The 24,629-nt window shown below is 39.9% G+C and overlaps 1 protein-coding gene across 9 annotated transcripts in view; it reads left to right on the top strand.

Moving 5' to 3' along the window:
• The window catches only part of KALRN (kalirin RhoGEF kinase), a 497,167-nt gene that overhangs the window by 234,021 nt on the left and 238,517 nt on the right, over window positions 1-24,629 (top strand). For all 9 annotated transcript variants that reach the window (XM_032189850.1, XM_032189851.1, XM_032189849.1 and 6 more), the window contains exons 8-9: window positions 3,133-3,264; window positions 8,078-8,308. In XM_032189850.1, the coding sequence (XP_032045741.1) occupies window positions 3,133-3,264; window positions 8,078-8,308 (363 nt within the window). The remainder of the gene's footprint in view (window positions 1-3,132; window positions 3,265-8,077; window positions 8,309-24,629) is intronic.

Below are 24,629 nucleotides of genomic sequence, written 5' to 3'. Positions count from 1 at the left end.
GGGAAAGTCAATTGATATCTGTGAGATGCGGGGATAAAAACAAGATAACTTCTGCATTAGGTAGGGAAAGGAAATTCCAAAAACAACATCAGGAAGCATACGGTTAACCTCATCAAAAAAATATATATATCTATATAAAATATAAAATCAGGACATCAATAGATATTTTAGGCCACTGAAAAAACAATTTCATTGCTGCCTTTTCATCTTTCCCCACAGACTTTCTGGATCCATCTCAGGATGCTCAGGATGACAAAGGCAGACTAGAGTCTGTTTTTAATTTTTCTGCGCCTGGGAGAACTACCCTGGTTATGCCACAGTTCCCAGGTGGAGGCCTAGTAAACAGCAAGCAAAGACTGTGCAAAAAAAGTTGAAGGAATATGGACTACAAAATGACAGAGCTGTGTTTTGGAGCAGCCATGTGATCCAGAATAGGAGTTAGAAAGGAGAACTTGAAAGAAGTTGCCTAAGAATCCATTAGTACCTGACCTAATACAGAATTTGTGACTTCGGTGAATAGGTTGTGAGTTAGGAGTAATTGTGGGTCATTACTTTAAAGTTACTTTTGGATTACATCAGAGGCACAAAGATACCTTAGGAAAACTTTTAATTTTAGGAGAGATTTTTCTTAATCTTTCCTCAAGTCTTGAAAAACATGTAGAATTATTGGAGTCTGTCATTTCAAATCATATTTAGGCAGCTTTTATGTTCCCAGTAGGAGCTATTCCTGTCTAAGGGCTAACTAGAAACTTAAGCAATTAATTTAAATGGTACTGAGTATCCACTAGACAGTAACAGCTCCTGTTCTGATCTCACAGTTAGAAATTTACAATTTTAAATTTATTTAACTCAAATGGCGACTTTGTTATATGAATGTGCTTCTAGTGTGAAGGGTTACATAAAATAAAGTTGATCAGGCCCGCTACAATAAGTGAGAAGTAATAAAAATTAACATAGCTGCTTTTTTCAAGATACACAAATTCCAATGTTGTGATGTAATACTTTGCAAAAATCCTTAAAAAACAACTTGCTCTCTGTGTGGATCTCCATGTAGACCACCACTTCAGGGTATCAGAGTAAAACACTGACAAGCTGTATTTCTTAAAACTTCTCAAAAGAGAGGATATCAACTGTTTCTGGTGGTGGTGGTAGTAGTGAAATTGCTGATGTAATTGCTGATATGATGTTCTCTATATACAATTGATATATAGAGGAAAGATAGATGTGAGACAACCAGGTGTGAATGTACTTACATTCATCTTCTTGAGGTGTCTTCCACCTACACTGCAAATCATGTTCTGGAGACATGGCCATATATGAGAAACAGGTCTATAAGTGCTTGTACAAAAATTGGTAGAATTTGGCCGTTTAGATAAGAGCCATAACTGTGTGATTTCAGCAGCAGGAACACTGGTCTCTAAGGTGTAAAGATCTTTTGTTCCCTCTGTTCACCAAGAGGTTTATGTAACAGCTCTAGAAAGTATTGGTCTCAGCTCCGTACTCTTAAAATTGCATAGGACATTATGTGAATCCCACTAGCTTAGCAAAAAAAGATGATGACCTCAGCTTCATGCAGGAGTGTTTGGGAATTTCATCTTAAGAGATTCAACAAATCAGTGGTCGAATCAACACAAGAGAATCTTCCATCCTTGAGTCCAGTCTTCTAGAAAGCACAGTTTTCACTGGTAGATTTTTACTTTGTAGATATGAATGTTTAGGAGTTTATCTTTGTTATTGAATCTTTGTACACTGAAAAGTATTTACAGTGCAAACACTTTATAGCCCTGATTACACAGCAGCGTGGTGAATAGCTTTACACTGCTAATAAAAAAGGATGCTGATGCCAGAACCAGAGTTGAATTGAAATTCTTTACTTTGAATCTCACAGCCTTTCATGCTGTGAGTTAGTGCTTTACTAACAAGCCACAGGTGAACGCTTCAGGAGTGGATAAAACTGTGGTCCTGGGGGTGGTTTTGCAGCATTATACATTCACCCTACAGGGTACTGCATCTGTTGTATAATTAGCTGTTCTTTTTTATTTTTATAAATAGCCCTGAAATATGGCAGGCTGGCTTAACAGCAAGATGGAGAAAGAGAAAATATTAATGAGTAGTAATGAGGTGGCATTAGGCAGTCAGTACGGACAAAATATGAGCACGTTAGATGCTGTGTTGTTGAAGTAGGCTCTGTTTAAAAGAAAAGGAGGATGGGAACCTTACAGACTAAATTCCACTTTTCTTTTACAGAACAGGCAGCCCCCAGGAGAGCCTCCCCAATATGTTCTGCCAAAGTGCATCAGCACTGCTCAGGAGGCCTTTAAGAGTGGAAAAAAAAATTTCCATCCCTCTGCTCCCCAAGCCTGTTCCATTTCTGGCTCTCTGTTAAGGCTTCCAACCAAGGTGCTAACCCATATCTATTGCAAATGCAATGACTTTTTTCTCCCTTTTTGTGGATGTCTGCCCACCAGGAACTGGACTGAAACCAGCAGCTCATTTTGCATTGGCTGCCTGACAGCCATCAGATGGTAATGGTATCTGATCACTGCTGACCTGGGCCAGAATCAAACGTGTGACCCAGGGGTTAAAGCCTTGGTATTCTGTTAGCAATCCCACTGAGCTGGTGCTGAGGTGGGAGCTACTTGAATACAAACTGTCTGTCTATCATTAAAATGCATGTCAACATTGATTTTTAGTGGGAGTTTGTATTGCCCAAATTAGCAGTGTTAAGTACAGGTAAGTGACCAAGGGAAGTTGGCAGCTGAGATGATGACAAATACAGCTGGATGTGCAACTGTGTCCTCCTGTGCCTCACGCTGATGGTTTTTTTCAAAATGTTTCAGCCTCCCTGCAAAGTCTCTTAGAATGGATGTTTTCTAGACCTGGTTAAAGAAGCATTAGTTTTTAATCAAGAAAACGCAAAAAGCATTACATTTGGATATAGGTGTTTTTTCAGGCACTTGAAGGGGTGATGGGAATGTGCTGTTTCAGGGTGCCCATATGAACCCCTTATAACTGTTATGTTCTCCATGGTCCAATCTACAGTCATCTGTGGCACTCTGCAAAGTTTTCTAAAGCTGACAGTGATGAGATGTTCTGTGTCGCTGTTGCTCATTGTTTCTGGAATTGTTTCAGTTCCTTTCAGGTGTGGATGCCTGGTGTAAAATGTGCAGTGAAGGAGGGCTCCCCTCTGAGATGCAAGATCTGGAACTGGCCATCCATCACCATCAGACCCTGTATGAACAAGTAACACAGGCATACACAGAGGTATGTGTTTCCCAGAGGATTATGTGAGTATCTAAGTGATAAGATACTTAACTATGTTTGGGAGGTTGGCTTTTCCAAGTAAGATAGGTTTGTATTCCATTGTTGCAACTTTTTCAAAGAAGGAGTCAAATCTACCTTCTCCCAGGCTGTAGGATTCTGGGGAGTCACAGTAATCTTGTTGCAAGGGTGCACCAGGACAATCTAGGGGACAAACCCAAACACAAATGGAATCTGGAACTAGTGTTGGCACCCCAAAGAAGAACAGTTTCACTGCCTTTGCTGAAATGGAAACCCATTTTAGATGGCAGTAGCTTTACTCCTGTTGATTTCCTGTTGTGAATGAGTCATGACACAGGTACGTGAATGGGAACTGAGGATGACAAAGCTTCTTGTTTCAACATACAAAGTCACACTGTTCAGCTCTTGCTCTGTTCATCATATTCTTGGAAGAACATGTAGAATAAAATGCAGGAGAAAATTATTTGCTATTTGAGGGTTGGTGGTACACATATACGGTGAAGTTGTTCAGATACCATGAACGTAAGTGATGTTAAATAGTAATCTCCTATTTTCTGAATAACTGGAAGAATTTGAGCGTTAATTATTAGAGCAATTCTGGATTGTAATCACAAAGATCAGTTCCTAATTCAGTACTCAGACAGGCTTCTCAGGAGCAGCGGCTTGTTTAAGTAAACACAGAACAGCCCAGTTGACGTCCAGTTACAACCATGAGTTTTATACATGTGTCTAGTCAGAAACTAAGGTTTTCTGTTGGCACTTAAAAATACTTCTAAAAAGTAAGTCAAATTGGGGTTAAATAAAAATAATGTTTAAAACTGGCATTTTGTTTAGAAGCCCCAGTCTTATTTTTTGTGAAAAGAAAATTGATTTAAAAAACAAAAGCAATTTTTAAAATGCATATTGCTTTTACTGATGCTTCCTCGGAAAGCTACAAATTGTCACAGACACAGCTGTTTAATACATTTCCGTATTATTTCACTAATAAGCACATTTTTAAACAGTCTGTAGAACTGCCAGAGAGGTTACAGTCTGTTATTTCTGAAATGTTCATTCCTTTGACTACAGCTACATGGTGAGCTGAAAAGCCTAGATTAGACCTAAGGGTCCTGCCTCCTATCCACATGCCCATATCTCCAATGCAGACAGTGCCTCTTGCCTGTAGAATTTAATGTCTTCCCTCAGAGCTCTCTATGATGGGATGAAAATGGTAGCTTTCTCTTTCTTTTATTTTCCTGCAGAGTCACTGAAAATCTGTTTTTACTTCTGTAATTGTAAGATATTTGAAATGGAATGCACGTTCCATGGAATAAACATCTAAATCTGGATATAGGGGCCTCTTCTGTTCTATTACATAGAAAAATGAAGCGTTTCACATACTCTGCAGGAACCCAAGAAGAAATGCCCAAGGAATTTTAGGAAAAAAAAAAAAATTCCACCTTACCGTGGTTATAGCCATAATTGTTTGCCTTTTTTCTTTATTGACCATGAGTGAAGCTCAAAAATAGTGAAAGCAGGGACCATGGGTCTGATATGCAATCCTCTTCTACCCCACTGGTAACACCAAAAAGGTTCTCTTTAGTCAGGCTTGAGCTATGTTGATGGTAACTTTTGTTCAGTGTGACTTGATTAACTGAATTTTACCGTCTGTTCCCAGAGGCATGATACATTTGCTCTAAAGACCCATTTTTTTCCTAGTGCAAATTGTAGCTGTTTCACAGGTGGCACCATTACTCTAGTCACTGGCAAAGTTTTGGAGGTATTGCTGACCCAATATATATATGATGTTTACAGATTATAGCTTATTCACTACTTATGCATACAACTTCCATGGAGATTATTGCATTAGCGCAATAAAATCTAGCTTTTTTGGTTAACTCAAGGACACACAATGTCTTACAGAAACGTTTACATACAGCCCACCCTATCACTTTTCCCATCATGAAGTCAAAATGCAGGAATATCACCAAATGACAGGAGTATGTACATATCACATGATGAGTTAAACCTTTCCAGAAACTCCAGGCAATTTTGTACTTTTCAAAATAAGTGAGAAATGGTCAAATTTGCTTTGACAAACACAGCACTGGCACTTAGACATCCTAGGGGCTGCAAGTTATGCTGGGTGTAGATCCATTAATCTTGAAGACTTTTGCAGCACTTTTTAAAAATGTATCGTAAGTGATGCTTGTGACCTTGCACAGTCCCTGAAAAACTCAGAAGAATCAAATGAAAAGAGATTGTTTTATTTTTTGCAATTCTAAGAACATGGAAATGACTGGAAGAGCACAGCATGTAGCTCCTCCATTTGTGAAGCTGTTCCCTTCCTTTCTGTAAATTGCGCATTGCTGAGCTCTGAAAGCACAAATCTTCTGTGCCCCTTGATTGAGAATGCAGTAATATTCACAACAAAAATACTTCCAGGAAGGAAACTTTTTAAACCAAAGAAGTGCAGAGCTGCAGGAGACATGAAGTCCTGGAATATATAAGTATTTTTGCAAATATAGAGCACCACTGGTTATCTGTTTGTCACTGTGCTGCTTGCCATGTATTTATTGTACATTTCATCCAGCATGACAGGACAAGCCTGTAAGTTGGAGAGCAGGAGAACATTTCTAATAGCCTCTAATTTGTGTTAATGATTATTAGCAGGACAACTCAAGCACCTGGTGCCTGGTATTTATCTCTAGCTGTGCAGAGAATGACTGGAAGGCTATGCCCATCAGGGAAGAACCATAACTTGTAATCTCTGAGGTTTTTTAGGTAGACAACAGGAACAAATAACTCATGGAATAGATAAAAGCCTAAATCCTGTAGAAGAAGCAAGGAGTCAGAGAGAATGCAGAAGTGCACTTGTCTCTCTTCCTCCTCCTCCTCACAGTGTGAGTCTAGATTGTCTCAGCTCCTGTCTCAGCTTTGGATGAAGCAGGTGCATATACAAAAATTGCTGTAACACCAGCCAGGGACAGATGTGGACCAACTGTAAAACCAAAAGCCAGTACCAGGACAGTAGTGAACTCACATGGTGAATTTAGCCAGTGAAAAGTGAGTTCCAGGTCTAAGAAGCTGCTCCCAATCGTGTGCATGGCCGTTGTTTCCTGTTCACGGTGATTAGATTGTTGCTGATTATCTTCTCCCAGATACAATAGCATGTCGTATGCCTTTTCTTCCCTGTACGAATGCTTCTTCTTCCTGCCTAGCAGCTATTGCCACCTCTATAAAGTTGCTAAGGTAACACCTGTGCCTCGGTGTGCCCTGCTAAAATCCCCAGCATCTCCACTGTGCACTGCTGCTGGCAAGTGCGACTGTTCCTTCTGCGGCCCCAGCAGGCTTCAGCATGTGCAAATTGTTCCAGCTGGTCCTCAGCAGCAACTGAATTTGAGTATGGAATGCCTCTCCCTGTGGACTCTCCATTTACTTCCTGATCTAATTCCAAGTTACCCTGAATATTTAAAAAAATCCCCAAGGATCTGCCAAAGCCCACCTAGTAGCCACCAAGTATGATGAGATTTGACTCCCAGTTTTGCCAGTATAAATCACAAAGGCTCTCTTCATTTCTCTGCAATTGCACCAGACATATGCTGCTGTAACAGACTGCAATGTAGCATGGCTTGCCAAAAGACTCAGTTTGGGATTAATGGGTATTTGCTACATTTGAACAAGCAATTTATAATACAGATATAAGTGAGACTTGAAAAATCCTTGAGAAATGTTTAACTTAGACTGATAATGCTCAAAATCCAACCTGGATGGAAAGTGTTCTTTAGACTGTTCTCTAGCAAGGTTGGTGATTATGATTGCATAGAAATGAAAACACTTTTCAGAAAATCTTGTCATGCCACTGTAGTTTGTTTCAGAAGGAAAGTGGACTGGGAAAATAACATATTCCAATAATGTCCTTATTTAGTGTTTCTGTTGATCAAAATATTCTAATGTTGTACTCTGCAGTTGAAAAATATTTCAAAAACATTTTTAGAGAATTAATATTTACATGCACTTATTAATAATGTTTGTTGGGATTATTTTTTTGTTGTTGTTCCACTTTTCATTTTGCCCCTGCAATATGAAAATGCTCCAGAAACGTTCCAGGAAAAAAAAAAAGCTGGCATTCTATTTTTTAATTCCCCAATGCCTTTGCATGTGAAAACGTGTTTTAATATGCACGAAAAAGGTTACATACATGCAGAAGGCTTTCTATTTGCCAACAAACTTTGTAGGCCATTGAAAATGGAGGCTATAGATGCATCTGAGCTATCCTGGGAAAGAGAAGAATCGCTACCATATACTAATTTATTTTTCACTGTCACTGAATGAAGTATAGAATCAGAATGTCACACTTCTGAATGTATATTCATACTTAGTAATCCTACGAAGAAAGGACTCTCCCATACTGTACAGAATATGACTGACTCTACCATCTGTGGTTTTCTTAAAATGCCACCTCCTCACAAAAAATAGGCCTGCTATTGCAAATGCCACCTGTCATCAGCTAGTGCACGTCAAGAGTGTTCGGTGCCCGAGTGTCAGAACATAACGCAGCCTTGGGATCTCTGGTTCCATGCAGCCCCAGCAGCACAGTATCTGTGCTCCTGCTGAGTGGCACTGGAGGCCCACCAGGAAGCAAAGGTAGGCACTGCATGTGCAAGTACAAGTCAAAAAGAGATGTTACAAGGTCTTTCTTCCTTTTTGACTAAAGGAAAAGATATGAGGGAAGAAGAATCAGCTAGACTGTTCTCTCTCAGCTCTTGGATGTTTGAGTACCAGAGCAGTGAAGTAGATGTGTTTCTTCACACAGGTGAGCCAAGATGGGAAAGCTTTGTTGGATGTCTTACAGCGTCCCTTGAGCCCTGGGAACTCTGAATCCCTCACTGCTACTGCAAATTACTCCAAGGCTGTTCACCAGGTGTTGGATGTGGTACATGAAGTCCTGCATCACCAGCGGCGCCTAGAGAGCATCTGGCAACACCGAAAGGTCCGGCTACATCAGAGGCTGCAACTCTGCGTTTTCCAGCAGGATGTTCAACAGGTAATGCCATTACTAAAGGAGGTAAAGAATGGTCTTTTATTTGCAGACATAAAGATTGTTTGGTGCCTTATCTGGAGGATATTGTCACAACCAAGATTTCGTGCGCAGCTTTGCCTGTGCTGGAACCAGGCTGAAATACTAATGCACCTTTCAGTATCTCTCAGTTTCACATTGAAGTCATCAGTCAGTCCACTGATTATTGATCAATCCATTCCCCAAGGGAATGTGACACTCTTTTCAGTGGTTAATTTGTCACAAGTGAGCAATTAGCTGTAGGTACTCTGCTGTTTTTGAGAAAACAGCGTTTACTAGAAAAAGAAGGATTTCAAGTGTAAAAAGCAATCGAACCATGGTATATTTCATCTTCTTGTGTGGAGGCAATACAGATACAGACCTTTCAGTGGCGATGCTTAGGTGATCTTTACATTATTACCATTTGTGGAGGGCAGGTACCTGTACTATGAGTTTGCTGGCTCAAATGAACTACACACCCCAATGTACGTAGCCCACCTCACAGAAACGGAGTTCATACCGTACAGGCTTGCCTCTTAGAATTCAGGCTCCAGGGAAATAAAATTTCTGTCAAAAAGAAATCCTTTTGAGTACAATCACAACAGTGTAACTGATAGTAAGAATGAGATGCCATTTTCATAGCTGCTAAATATGCAAACACAATCAACAGATGTTACAGGACTCTGCTCATTCCTCAGGGTGTGGTTTGTTTATGGGCCCCTGTACAGCCTGAAACAGATGTTGGTGGCAATATGGTCCTTGCTTTAAATGAAGAGGCTGAATGCTCTAATCGTGTTTATGGAGCATTCTAATGTCCCTGGGGTTCTTTATGTCAGTGCCTTCCTCCCAGTGAAACATGAGGTGGAGATGGAGCGACAAAGCTGTCACAGGCAAAATAGATGTGAACCAGCAAGGAAGGGGGACAGGCCACTTGTATGCAACATGTGTACATTTGTGGTCCTGTTAGTGCCATAGTTAAAGTGCACCAGCACAGACAGAACTGTGGCTGTAGATATCCTTCACAAATACGTGTGACCATTTCTTTGGCAGACTTGAGAAGTTTGCTAAAATTTATACCTGCTCATTTTTTCCCATGAAACCGCACAAGTATTCATGCCATATATATAATTAAAACTGAGATTTAATGTAACAGATGCTTAATTTAAGCAACTTCACTTTCATTATGTACCAGCAAACGTACTGCATGGTAATGAAATTCATAAGCCATATATTAAATAGAGCACATACTTGGAATTCAGCTAGAATGCTCTGCAAACTTTCTCAACTTTGATATATTATCTTAATACAATTTTGGGGTTAAAATCTTAAAAACCAAGGCATTGTAAATTCTGGTATTTTTACATTTTATCCAACTGCGGTATATAATGTCCATAGGTATCCATATTAGCTATGTATTCTTCATCCGCTAGGGTTACTTACACTTTCGTTCAATACGTCCACTCCAAAGCTTTCTTTTCCATCTTTTGAAATCAGTAGCAGTGCTTAAGAGGTGCATTCAAGAAACACATTCAGACTTCTACTTCCTGCTTAATGCAGGGCAACGAGACTGTCACTGGTTTTCAAAAAGTACAGGTCTTTTGTGTGTAATCTGACTTCTGGTGAGGGGGGGGAAACAAGCAGTAAGAGTTGCTGGATTCCAATCGATTTAGAAAGCATCACTCTGTGTGAGTTCTGTTGGCAGCAATCTTTCCAAATTTTTCTCTTAATGGGTAGTTATTATCTGGGAAACAACAGCTTAATGACAGACGTGCTTCTGTCCCAGCACACACTTCCATCCCTTTGTCCTACTTAGAAAGTAGAGAGGAAGAGATGAATCATTCTGTTCACTAAACATCTGTACTATTCAAAATGAATGCTTTGTAACTCATAAGTGAAATTAGCAGCTAAACAGAAATATGAAGTGTAGATTCCATGAGGAGGAGGAAGATCTCTGAGCATGCTTTTTGGTTTGTGTTTTTTTTTGTTTTTTTTTTTTTTGCTTGTTGATTTGATTTTGTTTTGAAAGTAATCACCTCCTATGTATCTGTCGTGCAGTTCTTATTATGCTTGCTTTTTTAAATAGCTATCAGCTGGCAGGTGAAGCTGTCTACTAGTAAGTTGTCTGCTAGCCAAAGTAACATCTGCCTTATCAATATTTAATAACTTTTAACTAGCTTCTTCCTGGTTCAAATCAAAAAAGGTATGTGGGAGAACAAATCCTGAAAAGAGAGGCCTGAATTTAATAGAAATTGCTGTCTTCTAGACTGGCAGTGATACAGTGTAGTTTCTCAAAGGAAGAGTTCCTCTTTCCTTTCCACCCATCTTCAAATTTAAGCTTACCACTGTGCATGTCCCATGGTTCACCCTCTCCAGGGTTGGCTAATGAAGTGAAAAATTCAGGTGGAAGATGATCTGTCAGACCTTACACTCACTCAACTTCTTCATCTCTACCTTTCTCTTCATGTCAGCTGTTCTGCATCAATCTTGTCCTAAAAGCAGATGTGAACAGGAACTAGATTTGTTATGTTTCATGCTTCTAGTACAGATTCCAGGATTATTTTGCATGTTCTTGCTCTATGCTTAACTGCATTAATAGTTTTTAGTAAAGACAGATCTCTGAGAATGGATCCTTTTGGATCCTGAGAGATCAATTATTTTTCATTTAACTACTCTAATTAGACTTGACAGAAGGTTCAAATACTTAGTCATGCAATGTCAAGTTTCCATAAGTTTTGCGAAACTGGGTAGCAGGATGAAAGTTTTATGTCGTCCAGGTGTGTCCTTTGGACTGGATTAAAGGGTTATTCTGTGTTAGACAGGGCTTTTTCACTTCATTCTTGATATCTTCTACAATATTTGCAAGGCCAGAGTACACACTGCATGCATTGCTAGCAGGTCAGGGCAGTGTTCTGAGATAATCTCCCACTGACAAGGAAATCCTTTTGACTGTAATTTGGTTTCAGTTTGAACTGCACAAAACCTGAAAACATTGAAAATGATAAATTAAAAGAAACAAAAGTAACTCCTATTTTGAGAAAGAATGTATCTGTACAGTCAAGTTGTAACCAAAATAGAAGTTGTGGTATAGAAAAAAAGTTTAAACAAACACTGTGGATTGCCAAGTTACAAGTATAAGAAATGTTATGCTATAAAATGTCATTAAAATAATCACTACCTCACACCATCAGACATTTTCCAAGATTATTTGCTGTTAAATCTATATGTAAATACAATGATATCAGTTTGCACATGTGAACAAAGGTAAATACTGGTGTACTAAGAACTATGAGTTATGAACATATAGCATTTTAAAGAAGGGAAGAAAATAAATGGAGTGAAACTGCATTTGCAGCCTTCACAGGAAATGGAGCACCATTCACACAATAGAAATAGCAGATTAGACAATTTGTGAGCTGTTATGAGGCTCTACGCAGGCATAAACTGACAAGGAACTCTTTTAACACCAGAAGTATTTAGGATCATTATAAAAAGAAATGTTGGATTGCCAACTGTGTAAAATACTTCATTGCTTCTCTTGTTTTTCAGAAGTTCTCTATCATTTCAGATAGGGAAGAGCTGTGCTGTTTGATCCCTTAACACAGCTGTGGGAGGAGGTGCTGAGATTCTGTCTTACAAGGGAGGAAAAAAATCCCTTTGACATTCATACTGTTATTCTGTAATTGCTGCAGATGCTTTAGCCCATTTATGGTAGCTTTTTCTTTTTGTCCCCCTCTGTTCTGGGTCTTCTGCTTCTCCAGACTACTTACCAGCAAATTTACACCATTTCAATTTCTGTTGAAAATTGAAATTGTTCTAATGTTGTCTCCAATTTTGCCTGCTTTGCCCTGTTACATCTTGATTTACCCTGTCTGCCTTGGCATGTGTCTCTCCACTTTAATATGTTCCCTTTGCACTCTTGAACACCAACAGTGTAAAATAGCAAGGCACAACGAGTGTTGTACCATAAGCAGATGTTATTGAACAGCCTTAGAAATAACTGTAGTAAGTTTATAGCATTGTTCTTCACTCCATTGCCTTCCCCTATCCCCTTGGTTTAATATAGGCAAGAATTTTGTCTGAATTCTCTCACTTCATAAACTCATTCAAATGAAGCTGTAAAGCCCAAAGCATACCTATTAAAGTAGAAGAAAAATGGAGACCTATCAGATGCATTATTGAAATGGTCTGTGCATGCCTTGAAGTTGGTATTTTAAGGCACTTTGATGGTGGAATAGTCAAACTGCTGCTCTTATTCTGCAGGCGTCGTTCCTTTTTGTGGAAGTTCTTGGTCTTTCCACCCATCTGTGTATGCACAGACACCAACACCCTGCCTGACACAGCCAACCTTATTCTCTACAGATTCACATTCTACAGACTCACGTGTTTCTCACATTGCCGGTGCTGCTTCCTTCTTGCTTCACTTTGGTTGTGATGATTACCTGTAAAGGAGGAGCTGGAAAATAGGTGGATGTAGAGGTCCTCTCTGTACTGGTGTTGTTTGGCTTTGTACAATGTCTTGATTTAGCTGGGGTGGTTCTGCATGGAAAAAGGAGACATACACCTCATGCCAGGTGAAGACTCGCAGTAAGCCACAGGATGTCCACCACTAATAAACCCTTATTAGCAAGTGGGTACCAGTACACTAAGAAAGCTAGGACTGTTGCCATACCAGTTGTAGTGATGTGTCAAAGCCCTTTTGTTATTAAAGAAGGTCAAGCTAGACCAGAATCAGGTTCATCTGGGTTTCTCTAAATTTGTAGATCTGTGTCCTGTTGGCCTCATGCCCAGAGACATTAATGAGCATAGCTTTGGTTTCCTTGTGTGGTTATCTGCCTCTGGTGATGGATAAAAAGGCCATGTGGCCACACTGATATCATTACATTTACCAGCTACCATTGTTGTGGGAGACTGCAAAGTATTGCAGAGGAAAGGCTGTCTCTCTTCATAACCAAGCACTTTAACTTGTAACATGTCTGGCTTTTACTGGCCGAGAAAACAGATCATTCCCTGTTCCTGCCCTGCTTCACTTGTATGGAGAAAAATGTCCTGCCAACATCTATCTGCCTCCATACACTGTCCAAAAACACTGAATACTTCATGTGATGTGTGTGATCTGCATAGTCCATTTGCAGAAGAATGCTGGGATGTTTGTGGCACAGTTCATGATTCATTTAGCTTTCACACAAGATTTTAGAGGATTAGGTCTGTACATCCCCCACATATGCATGTGGACAATCAGTTGTTTTGATCACTTCAAGGCAATGACTTCTCCAAAATTCTGTAGTTTTCTATCACAGTTTGTCACAGTTTGTTTCAAAGGAAGAAATCAGACTATATGTCTCCTTTTATGCTTTGTTAACAATAAGTACCTTCACTGAGCCTTGTAAAACAATAGATTTATTTGTAAACAAGAGCAAAGTAAAAAGAACATTAGAGTCAAGTCAAGATTATATTTACTGCCATATGACTTCAGCTACAGCACCCTGCAAAAACACGTCACTGCTCTCTGCGCCATCTGAGCAGATTTAGCTTGTAAATTACTACCACTGACAGATAAATAATTAAAACATTAGAAGCATCCTAGAGAATTTTCACAGCCCCTTTGGTAAATTTATCAACTAATGAAATGCACTTAGTTTGTCATTCAAATGTTTGAATTGTCAAAGCATTACTGCCATACTTTCTCTGAGCTTACAAGGTATATGTGATCTTACCATCCATATGGTTGCAGTGGTACCTGATGGTGAGGAAAGGTTGAACTCTGGTTGTACTGTACCAAAGAATTAATGAAAAAAGGAACTCAGGAGTCAATACTGGTAAAACTACCTGGCAACCTTGTCCCAGTGGGAAGTGACAGAAGAAAATAATCTTTTGTCACCCGAGACCAAGAGATAAATAAATAACACTGCTTTTACAAACCTTGCCCTTCCAGATAATGGTTGAGGCCAAAGTGTCCACACCTAGTTTATTATCTAATATAAATATCTCATCACAGAATTTGGTAGATCACAGTAAAACTTTTACCTACATATCTCTAAATGGCTAACTTAATAAGATGTGCACATGCTTACAAATCCACATTATATCCTTAACGGCCTCTTTATTGGTGCTTGTCTGGTGTATTATTTATGCCATAAATGACAGTAAGTCTGTAGTAAAATGATTTTTGTTTGTTTGTTTCCATCCCCTTTTTGTCACAGACCATGCAATAAAATATCTTGGCAACTGCTTCCCTAGAGCAATTTTCATTCCATTCTTTTGTTCCTGCCAAAGGAACTGGCACCTTTTCAGGCTGTATGAGTGCAAGTCCAGGCAATGAAGAGGTTTGTGGCCCCACTCATCTTCTGAAGAGGGCTGACAAGTAACCAACGCTGTCACTGACTTGAAAGTGAAGTGGTACTGATTAGTATCCTGCAGATCCTATGAAATGAACTAATAATAACATGGCCATTTAAATAACACAAGGCTTTGTGTTTCTGTCCTGGTAGTCACACTTGTACCCTCTAACCAGTGATCAGTGTCTCATGTAAGAACAACTCAGATGTCTTAAGAAAGCAGCCCAAGAAGTTAATTTCTTTAAATACTTCAAACTCACATGAGAGAGCAAGCTGTGTTCTGAACTTCTGACAACATTTATAACAGTATCATATATATCAGTATTATACTTTTTGTGCCAAAAGTTTTTACAAAGAAATATGGGTTTAAGCAATTACATTTTCATTTAATGATATTTTTTTCAGGAAATTCCTTAAGGCTTGTTGATTAACAGTACTGTATCCTCTGCAAAATTTGATTTAAAGTGTAACTTGAAATTATCTGGAATCAACCTTTTATCTTTCTTACTCTATATAGTTATTAAGCCAAGTAGACAATTGTTCTTTGTGCTTTTGAGGAGTCACTGATTAAAAAATAATAATGATCACTTTTTAATTTCTACACAGAGCAGAAGCACTAGGGATATCAAACTTCAGGGGCCAGCTTCAGTTACTAACTGAAGTTTACTTAGTATTGATGTAAGAGCAGTGCAAGAACACTTTGATGAGCTCCACAGCTGTCTTGGGAAATAGGATCTGAAGAAATCTGAACCAGCCAGCTTGATCTCTGAACCTACTTAAGTGAGAAGAGGAACAGAAAAAAAATAATCCTTTGTGCCCCCTAAACTGTTTTTCTTGTTTAGGATACTGTCTGTCCTTTAAGACACGGTCCTTACAGATGGTCTGTTTTGCTGCTTTCTGAACTGGAAAAGTTTGGATTCTTACTAAGAGTTTAGGAATCTCTAAGAAGGCCTTCCAGAAACTCTTGAAAATCCTGCTGACTCCTCCAGGCTTTGAATCTACCTCATAGCGAAAGGAGAGGATGCAACATGTTGTATGAACAAATGGAAAAGATGATATAATAATACAGTTACCTCTCAGGAGGTAGAGGCAGCTCTCCGTGGTCTGGATTTATCCTGCCTGTCTTTAAGAACGTAACTGAATCATCCAAGTCAGGAGCCTAATGCATAGTCTCCTTTTATAGTCAGTGGAGAGACACTGGCATCTTCAGGGAATGACTCAGTCTGTCTAAGATCTGAATTGTACTGTGGATACTCTTTCTGTCAGGGGAAATAATAAGAAAGTAGGCTCTCCAGGGAGGTCCTTCAGTTTGATATTACCTGGTGTTGGGTGAGATGAAATAGGATGCAGGAGACCAATCCTGTGTGGTGCTGAGCACTTCTAGCCACCATGCCAGGCCATTCAGTGCCTGTCTGATCCAGGGTTCACTCTGTAGCAAACTTGAGAAGTCAGTCCTAGGGAAAGTGCTAAAATTTGCTGTTGTTATGCTCGAGCAGAATCATCCGCCTTATATAGCATATCCTCGTTGTTTAGTTCTATACCCAGATTGTTTGCATGTCAGCATCCCTGAAAATACGATGTTTAGTTTATTGTTTTTGAAAGGCATCATTGGCTCCCATTGTCATGGCAAAAGGGGGGGAAAGAATCAGGCTCGTCTGTTACTGATTAGGCCTACAAAAATAGTAGGGCTGCAATGGTGAAGGAAGAAAAATAATTTTCTCCAGAAATATATATATATTTTTGAAAGCAATTGCTAGAATGAGTCATTGTCACTAAGGGTACAGAGAAAAAATAAGGTCTCTGAATAAACATAAGCTGGAATGCTAGAAGGCTTTTCCTCCTGCAACTTTAAGAAGTAACAATAACAGTAGTACTTCTTGCTTGTTGTGGTTTCTTTCATCTCAGGATTATGGGTCTTCTGAAAGGTTGATGCTAAGCGACTTGCCAAAGGTCACTGAAACCTTCATGGCCAGAACTCCTCATGTCAGGATGTCTGATTCACAAATCCTTGCTCTAAACCTTCAAAGTCATTGCTAGTTCAGTTTTACCCCTGAAGAGAATGTCTTACAGGATTTATTTGGACTATGTAAAAATGAAATATGGGTCTGTTATGCTAAGAAATAAATATGCTATTTTGGGCATTGGTTTAGGAGTCTAAAATAGTCTTTCTTTTCTACTCCATTTGTTTCCCGTGATCTTTCCTTCCAATTACCTCCTCACATGATCTCCCAGCCTTTTCATGATTCTGCCTGTCACTCAGTGATCAATCCTCTTTCATATTGCTTTTGACTGATGGCCAACAAAAGGTATTTTCATTAAAGTGAGAAAACAACTAGCCAGACAACAAAGAGGATAATGATAGCTAGTTGCTGAAGTATAACTATAACGATTTCACGGTGTTTTCCTGCATGGGGCAGCTGCTCAGCCAGCTGGTTACTTTCTGCCTCTGGCAATGACCTGCGCTCACAATTTGAGATTATTATGTCTTACTGTGTAGCGAGGCCCAATTTAGGTTGAGCTGATCTGGCACCATGACCTGTTTATGCTAGCTGTTCCTCTCCAGGCCAGTCATTCCCACTACCTCTCACTTCTAGCAGCTCTACCTCAACCCGTGTCACAAACTGCTTTTTCTAGCTCTGCTCCATATAACTGTGCTCTGTGCTTCTGTTGGCTGTACCTTAAGTAGCGTCCCTACCCAAACAACTTGATTGAAAGGTTCTGGTATTTCTGTCCTTGGAAGTCAGTTTGTGTACCATCTAAGTCTGAACACAATGCTTTAGCTCACAGGAGACTTTTAAGCAACTACTTTTGTTTCATATTCCTCACAGGGAGCTCTTACAACAAAGCCTCTTGTTTGCTTTTTAAAGTTGTAATCTTTGGATTGCAGTTCTGGAAGCTATTGCCTAGGCTGGGGTGACCCCCAGGCACATTTTAGAACTGGTAGGCCCAAACTCCTGTATACTATTACAAATATAAACTTTCTTTTATGCTATGATTCCCTTTTTAAAAAAAATGTCCTTCAAACATAAAAACCATGTAAAACAAACATATTTCATGCCTGTCCACTGGTCTTTTATATTTCTCCTCCTGTTGGTCTGACAGTTCTTTACTTGTTTCTTCTTCCTGCCTTTTGGAGTTTTTTGGATGGGGGACATGTGTCGAGGGATGGAGAAAATTACTTTTATTTTTGGCTTCAGCCACAAAAAGCATTTTGACCTTGAGATAGTTTCCTTCCCAAACCAGCATGAAAAGTTAGGGAAAAAAAAATCACAAAACAAAAACAAATCAATAATCACTTCTTTTCTTTTTTTTTTCTTTTTTTTTTTTTCCCTTTTTTTTTTTCTCTATAACAAAAGGTAATTTTTAAAAAATCAGAATGTATTTGGGGTGTTGCTTTTGCTTGCTTGCTAGCCTCCTCAGGTTTTTTAAAGTGTTATGTGGTGTCAGGAAACAAGAAGAACAGTAAGTTCAGGATGAGGGGAGAGGGGATGCTATATGCTGGGAGACACAACCCACACCTCAAAAAAAAAAAAAAAAAAAAAAAAAAGGAATGAGTTTTTTTCACAGAAAACTTCACGTGTGAGGAAAGTGATTTTTTCATTAAATGAGATGCTCATGGGAAGTCCCCAACCACTTCTGGGCCTTGCTCTGCCCATGACTCACACATCTGGAGTCCTTCAAGTGTCTTTTCTCTCCTGAACAGTTCAAGGTTGTTCCTTGCTGAAAGAGCTTTTCATAAGTCTCATCCTGCTTGCACATAAATCTTAGTTTATTTTTGCATCATCTCAACCAGTCTGCCAGGGGACTTAGGGCTCAGCATCCATTTGTTTGCCTCCCCACAAACAGCTCCTCATTGCTGTTATCCGCAGCCTCCTTTGATCAGTCTGTAAGGTCGTTGGCCCTTCACCCTTCAAAACCCTCGTAAGATCAGTTTCTGCAGTGACCTTTGGAAGAAATCAGCCATATGATTATGGGTAGGTTACACAGCAATGCAAATGTCCTGAGCTTTTTATTTTCAGTTCTGTTGTGTCTTTCACACTGAGTGTTTGGCTCAGCATGGGGCCTGTATGCCACATGCCAAACTTCTCACACATCTCAGCAACTCAGCCCTTTCCCCGCTTATTTGCAGCACTGAGCTGTGACTTCTCTGTTCAGGGAGACCATGTGTCATATGCAGCTGGTTGGCCTGAGCAGTGACTGACCGACAGGCAGTGTGAGCAGAAGGGATGCTGTGGTGCCAGTGTGAGTCCCTGAGCGGGACCCTGTGGTAGAAAAGCCCTGCTGGGAGGCCAACCCCCAAAGGCAGCCTTGTGCTGCCGTCCTGTCTACCCTGGGCACAGCCTGATGCACAGAATATCTCAAACTGGGAGATAAAACATTTGAGGAGTTAGGTTAATTGTTTAAAAGACAAACAAGTGATGTTAGAAAAGTCTCTGATAGTTGGGAACTGCCAGGATGGAGAAGAGCCACTCCTGGCATTCAGGGCGCTTCTTATTTGTACTCAGGTTTTGCCTCAAGTTTCAAACCAGGTCAGAGCCCCATGGAGGAAAGGTGTTTTCCAATGTGGTGGCACAAAACCCAGCCCCATGGGGCTCTGACCCTGGCAAGGGTGTTTGAGGCTGCTGCAGTGCTGTACCATTTTGCATAGTTTTTCTGTTACTGAGACAACACTACGTACCAAGACCCATTTATCCCAGTTGGAGGTTGTTCTCATACTAAACTTGTCTGTGCTGGGATTATAAGCCTGGTTAAATGAAGATGATTAAATCGTCTGCTCCCAACAGTAACCTAAGCAGAACTTTATTTAATATTCTGGTCGATCAGCAGTTTTCTCTACGGCGAAGCAGACAACTCAGCACAGTGAGGGTTGTCAACATTAGGCCTGGAGCATAGTGCTTGTATTAAAGACTGCTCTGTCGTGAAGTTCATCTTTGCTTTATCAGTCCTTTCTATTTGTTCATTGGCTTTAAACATCTTATTTAGTAACAGTTCAGGTGGGTTGATACTATCAAGCTGTCGATGGTACCATCTTAATCCATGTCTAAATTCACAGTGCAGTCCAGGTTAGTAGCAGGTCCAGACAGTGTCCCAGAGCACCAAAATTAGAAGCCAGTCATGTAGGTAGTTCCTTTCCTACAGAGTAAATGAGGAGTTGTTACCCAAGGTAGGTGCCTAACCCTGCTTGCCATTACACTATTCCACTTCTGCCTACGCTAACTGTTATGCTCTGGTTACAGCTGAAAAACATGTAGTAAATATGTCCTCCAGTAGTTTTGTTTCCTCTCTTAAAGCCTTTAGGCACATTTGTCACTGACAGAGTTAAAATCAACTGCTCTATTTACATACTCGAGGTTAATGTACTTTTCTAAAGAGTTCATGACACTCCTTTGGTCCCTCCTGTGTATGTGCTGTATTTCTTTAGGGACATTTTACATTTTGGACAGTCCCACTGAGAAAAAAAAAAAAAAAAAAAACAAATTAAGTGAATATATGCAAGGAATCTACTTTGCAAGCCATAGTGGGCTACTCTTAAAAATGATAATAATAATAAAATTAATAATCTCTTCAGGATCAGATGCTTTCCCTCACAAACATGAAAATCAGCACTGGGCAATTAGCTGTGATGTTAGCAGTTAATAATAACTTCTGTCAACACCTTGGAGGTCTAAATCATAACTGCCTATCAAAAATCCAAATCAGCTGGGTCCTGCAGGTGTCTCTATTTACTATCAGGACTGCAAGTGCTGATTTTCTGTTCTGCTCTGATGCCAGAGAGGTCACATACGAGTTACTGGAGGGGGGGTATTACTGAGGAATTGAAAAAGGCCCTAGTATGGTTGTAGCATAGTCTGAGCACTGTTAACTGTTTCTTTAGAGCTCTCTCTCCTGTGGATCAGCTGGCTCTCTGGCTCTTTGGGGGATGATGTGCAGAAGGACTTGAGCTTCTGGCACTGTGTCTATGCCATTAGGGTTTGTGATCATCATGAGACCTATGATTTCTCTGTCTGTGTTGTTGGTTCTTATTTAGGCTCCAGGAATCTGCACTTGCAGCAATAACTGAGCTCAGTCCTTTTGCTTCTGGGATGTCCTAATCCTACTTCAGAGCATGTGAGGAGGACCCTGGGTTTGGGCCAGGTGTTTCTCTTCTTGAGAGAGCTCCAAACCGCATTCTAAAATGGTGGAAACAACAGCAATGGAGGATGAGAGATTGCTTGAGTAAAAAATTAACAACTTTTCAGATTGCCTTTGCTTCAATGTCTACTCTGCCTGGCACATTTTTCTTCCCATCCTCTTGAGCTGAGAGGGGCCCAGGGTGTTCTTTCAGGAAACTCTGACTATGTCTAAGCAAACAGCCTGAGGTCTGAGGGAGCCAGACCTAAGAGTGTAGCTGGGCCCAACCTTGGCTGACCTGGTGGTTGTGCCCTGAAAAACTGGTCTGAGAGGGCAAATGTGGGACGGGAAATGGGGACCTGGGGAAAGTGAAGTAGCCACTAAGCCTTAGGAGGAGTGAAATCTGTTCAAACTAGTGCTACAAACAGCAACAACCAAAACCTTCTAGCTGCTCTAGGTAAGAAAATATTTCTGTATTTCTGCATATTACCCTTGATAGGAGATTGACATCAATTAGTTGTATTGCTAATTCATCGTGCTACAGTTAAGTGCCAGGTATGTTTCCTAAGCATTGGAGAAACGGCTCACCAACAGCAACACCAGCAGCGTAATTGCAAAAGAAAAAAATCTACCCACAAGCCTTGAGAAGTCTCATGCAGAGCACAGCAGCATCTTTCTGTGCTGATGCAGAGCACATTTTCTGTGTCTTGTACAGAAGGAACATGCACAAATGTCGTTATTTATAGCTTCTCCACCCCCACACAGCTTTGAAAACTTGCTGTAAAAGAAGTTAGCATTTAAAGAATACAACAGAGGGTTTTTTTTAACCTGATGATTTTTTTTTTCCTTTTTTTATTTCCTTAAAAACAATATTCTGGGAACATTAGAAACAAGCCAGGCATCAAGGAAGAAACATTAGTTCTTCGTTTGTCTGTCTATTGTTCTCTTACTTGGAATGTTTTTAGAGAGGCAGTTTCCAAATTTTATCAAGTAAAACATTTGATCAAGAAAATGAAAGATAAGTGGGATGCATTTGATGAATGGGAGCCTTACCAAAGGAAAGCAGCATTAAGTTGAAGGAAACCCTTCCTCATGGTAAGAGAAGCATATGTGTTCACACTCCCTTGTGGAGAGCTTGTAGCCTAGATGACCACATTCAGTGAAAGAGCAAGTTGAGGCTGCATGACCTCCGTCACTGCTCAGAGGAAATGGGCAAGTACTGTACTCAAAATGCCCAGCCTACACCCAACCAACTCTGCCAAAGCCCTGAATTAAATGTGCTGTTCCCAAGAGACACATGACTAAATGCTGCATCTCCCTAATTACCAGGGCTGGGATCAGCTCTCTCCTTTACGTGAAGTGAAGGTGGATGGTGCCAGAACACATCACATTCTCACTTATCCAAACACTTGTCAGTTTTAAACCATCAGAATATGGTTATAGATGTGAAAGGCTTGGGTGAAGAACTGTACAAGTACAAAATGGCAATCTGTAGAAAGCAGTGACAGTTATTTTTGCCATGTAAGTCTGTGAAAAGGTAAGGAGTTAAGTTGGAGCTGCTTCCCCTCCTGAAGTGAGCAGCCCTCTTCCTCCATGGGAGGGCAGCATACATGGAGCAGGCAAGAATATTTTTGACTGTTGTACAGTTCTACGCTCATCTCAAGTCTCTTGGAGTGAGATAGGGGTGGAAATGGAAGAACAACACCCTTGCAAGGCCTGAAGCAGCAGGGAATGAGACTGCTAGAAAAGATAACAGTCTTGTTGGTGCTCAGGCCACAGCACTGCAGGAGATATTTAGGATGTCTTCACTTAGTCATGCTGTTAACTTTTGAACCCTTTTACAACTAATTCTTTTTGCACACTTGTGCATTAGAAGCTGCTAAGAAGAAGACAGCCAGGGAGAGTTTTTCTGGAGTGATTTCCAGTGCAGGAGATGTTGATGAACAAGGGATTGTGTTGCAGGGACAGACATGGCTGGCCAAACTCTTACGGTCCTGCTTCCAGATGGGTTTGTAAACATAGGGTAGCTATGGGTGTTGGAAGCAGTGAGGAGTCTGGAGTCTCCGCGTGTATTTTCACTTATTGAGGACGTTCTGGTACCTATTTGTCTCTTTTATATTTGTTGTCCCATATTTCAGTAGTTGTATAATTTACTGAAGTACATTCATTAGTATCAGCTGTGCTATGCAAGGCTGTCACTACTATAAAGAGCAAAACATGGATGTCCTGCTTTTGGCAAAACAGTATTTTATTTTTTTAACCACTGAGGTTATATTTTGTTGTTAAAATGAGAAACTGTGCAGAGGTGAACCTTTCACATAGTGTCCAGGAAACTCATAAAAACACCTACGATCTGATTTCATGGGGACTTGTTTTTCTGGTTGAATGTAGACAAGGGAATAGAAGAAGTTTTTTTAATGTTGTAATTGGCTCTGCATTTAATCCTCCTTGTTAATTTAGTTGCTCTATGCAGCAGAATAATACTGATAGGTCTGTAAGGTTGCTTTTCCTTCCAAGGGTAAAAGGGACTGCATGGCTTTTCTTTTTGAAAAGACCTCTTTAATTATGTGGTGGTATTTGGAATAACTACAATTAGAGGAGAAAAGCAGGGAGTGATTAAAAAATCATACTTAATAGCAGCTGCATTAGTTCTTTGGCTTTTGAAAGAGATGCAGGCATGGCTTGATACATATTTACCAGATGCTGTTGTGGTGAAAAGGAAGGGCAAAATGGAGATGACAAACTTCTGAGTGACTTCAGGAAAGGTTGTCTGTTGTATCATTTTGAGAGTGACCTTCATTGACAAAAGACTGAGGAAGTATCAAAATTTGTATTTGTTGTCCAGTCCTAACACCCAGTCCTAAGAGTATGTTAATCAGTGTAGCTCTGATGACTCAATTACACCTTCTCTACAAAAAGTTAAAAAAAAAAAAAAAAAAAAAAAAAAAAAAAACAACAAAAGAACAGAATCCCCAGACCTCAGATTGCTTCATTTGTGTGATAGCAGAATGCACCAATTAGGTCTCAAGCCAATTTGAAAGAAGTAACATGTATGACCACCTAAGATGAATCAAATAAAGACAAAGCTGGTTGGCTGGTACATTATTTTCTGAAGATGAATTAGTTATGGACATATAAATAGGTCAAGCTACGGTGTTTCAGATTTTATAGATATATGTTCAGCAATTAGGTATTTATACTGCAGTGAATTTGGAGCAATTTTCAGCTGATTTTATAGCCCTGCTTTCAAATTGATTGTCTGCTTATTTGTGTGTAGCAGCCATTATGTTGTTTGCTATTTATGATATTTTAGTGTGTTCAAGTATTGGAAAAGGTTTCTAGAATCCCAACCAGATTTAGAGCCACATATTGCTAGAGGCTGCAAAAACTTAAAATAAAGGCAGCTTTCACTCCAAACACTTTCTCTGTCAGCCTCACTTGTTTTGACTGTAAGTGTGGTTAATGTCATTTTACAAATGAGAATGGAGGCAGGGAAGTTGAGTCATTTGCTGAACTGCAGTGCTGGGCATTGAACCAAATTGCTTAAATTCCAGTCTACTTTTGATATGAAATCCTTGTTGCTTTTTGCTTATTTCTTAAAGCTCTCAAATGATTTGGCATGATTAGCCAAACAGAGTGAGCAGAGTAAGGCACTGTTCCCTTCCTCCACGACAAAACTCCATTAGCAGAGCTGTATCTGTACATTAGGAGTGCACTTATCCACATTAGCCTATATGCAGCTTGTAACATGCTGTCAGAGGAACTAAATTTGTTCAGAAGTTGCTAAATGGGACATAGAATGTGGGGTTGAAGTGTGTGTTTGGAGGCTTGGATTCTGCTGGATGAATAATTAGCCCCTGCCT

The sequence above is a fragment of the Aythya fuligula genome, chromosome 6, assembly GCF_009819795.1.
Source record: "Aythya fuligula isolate bAytFul2 chromosome 6, bAytFul2.pri, whole genome shotgun sequence".
NCBI lineage: Eukaryota > Metazoa > Chordata > Aves > Anseriformes > Anatidae > Aythya > Aythya fuligula.
The sequence above is the reverse complement of the archived record's forward strand: the minus strand, read 5'-3'. Positions and strand labels throughout refer to the sequence as shown.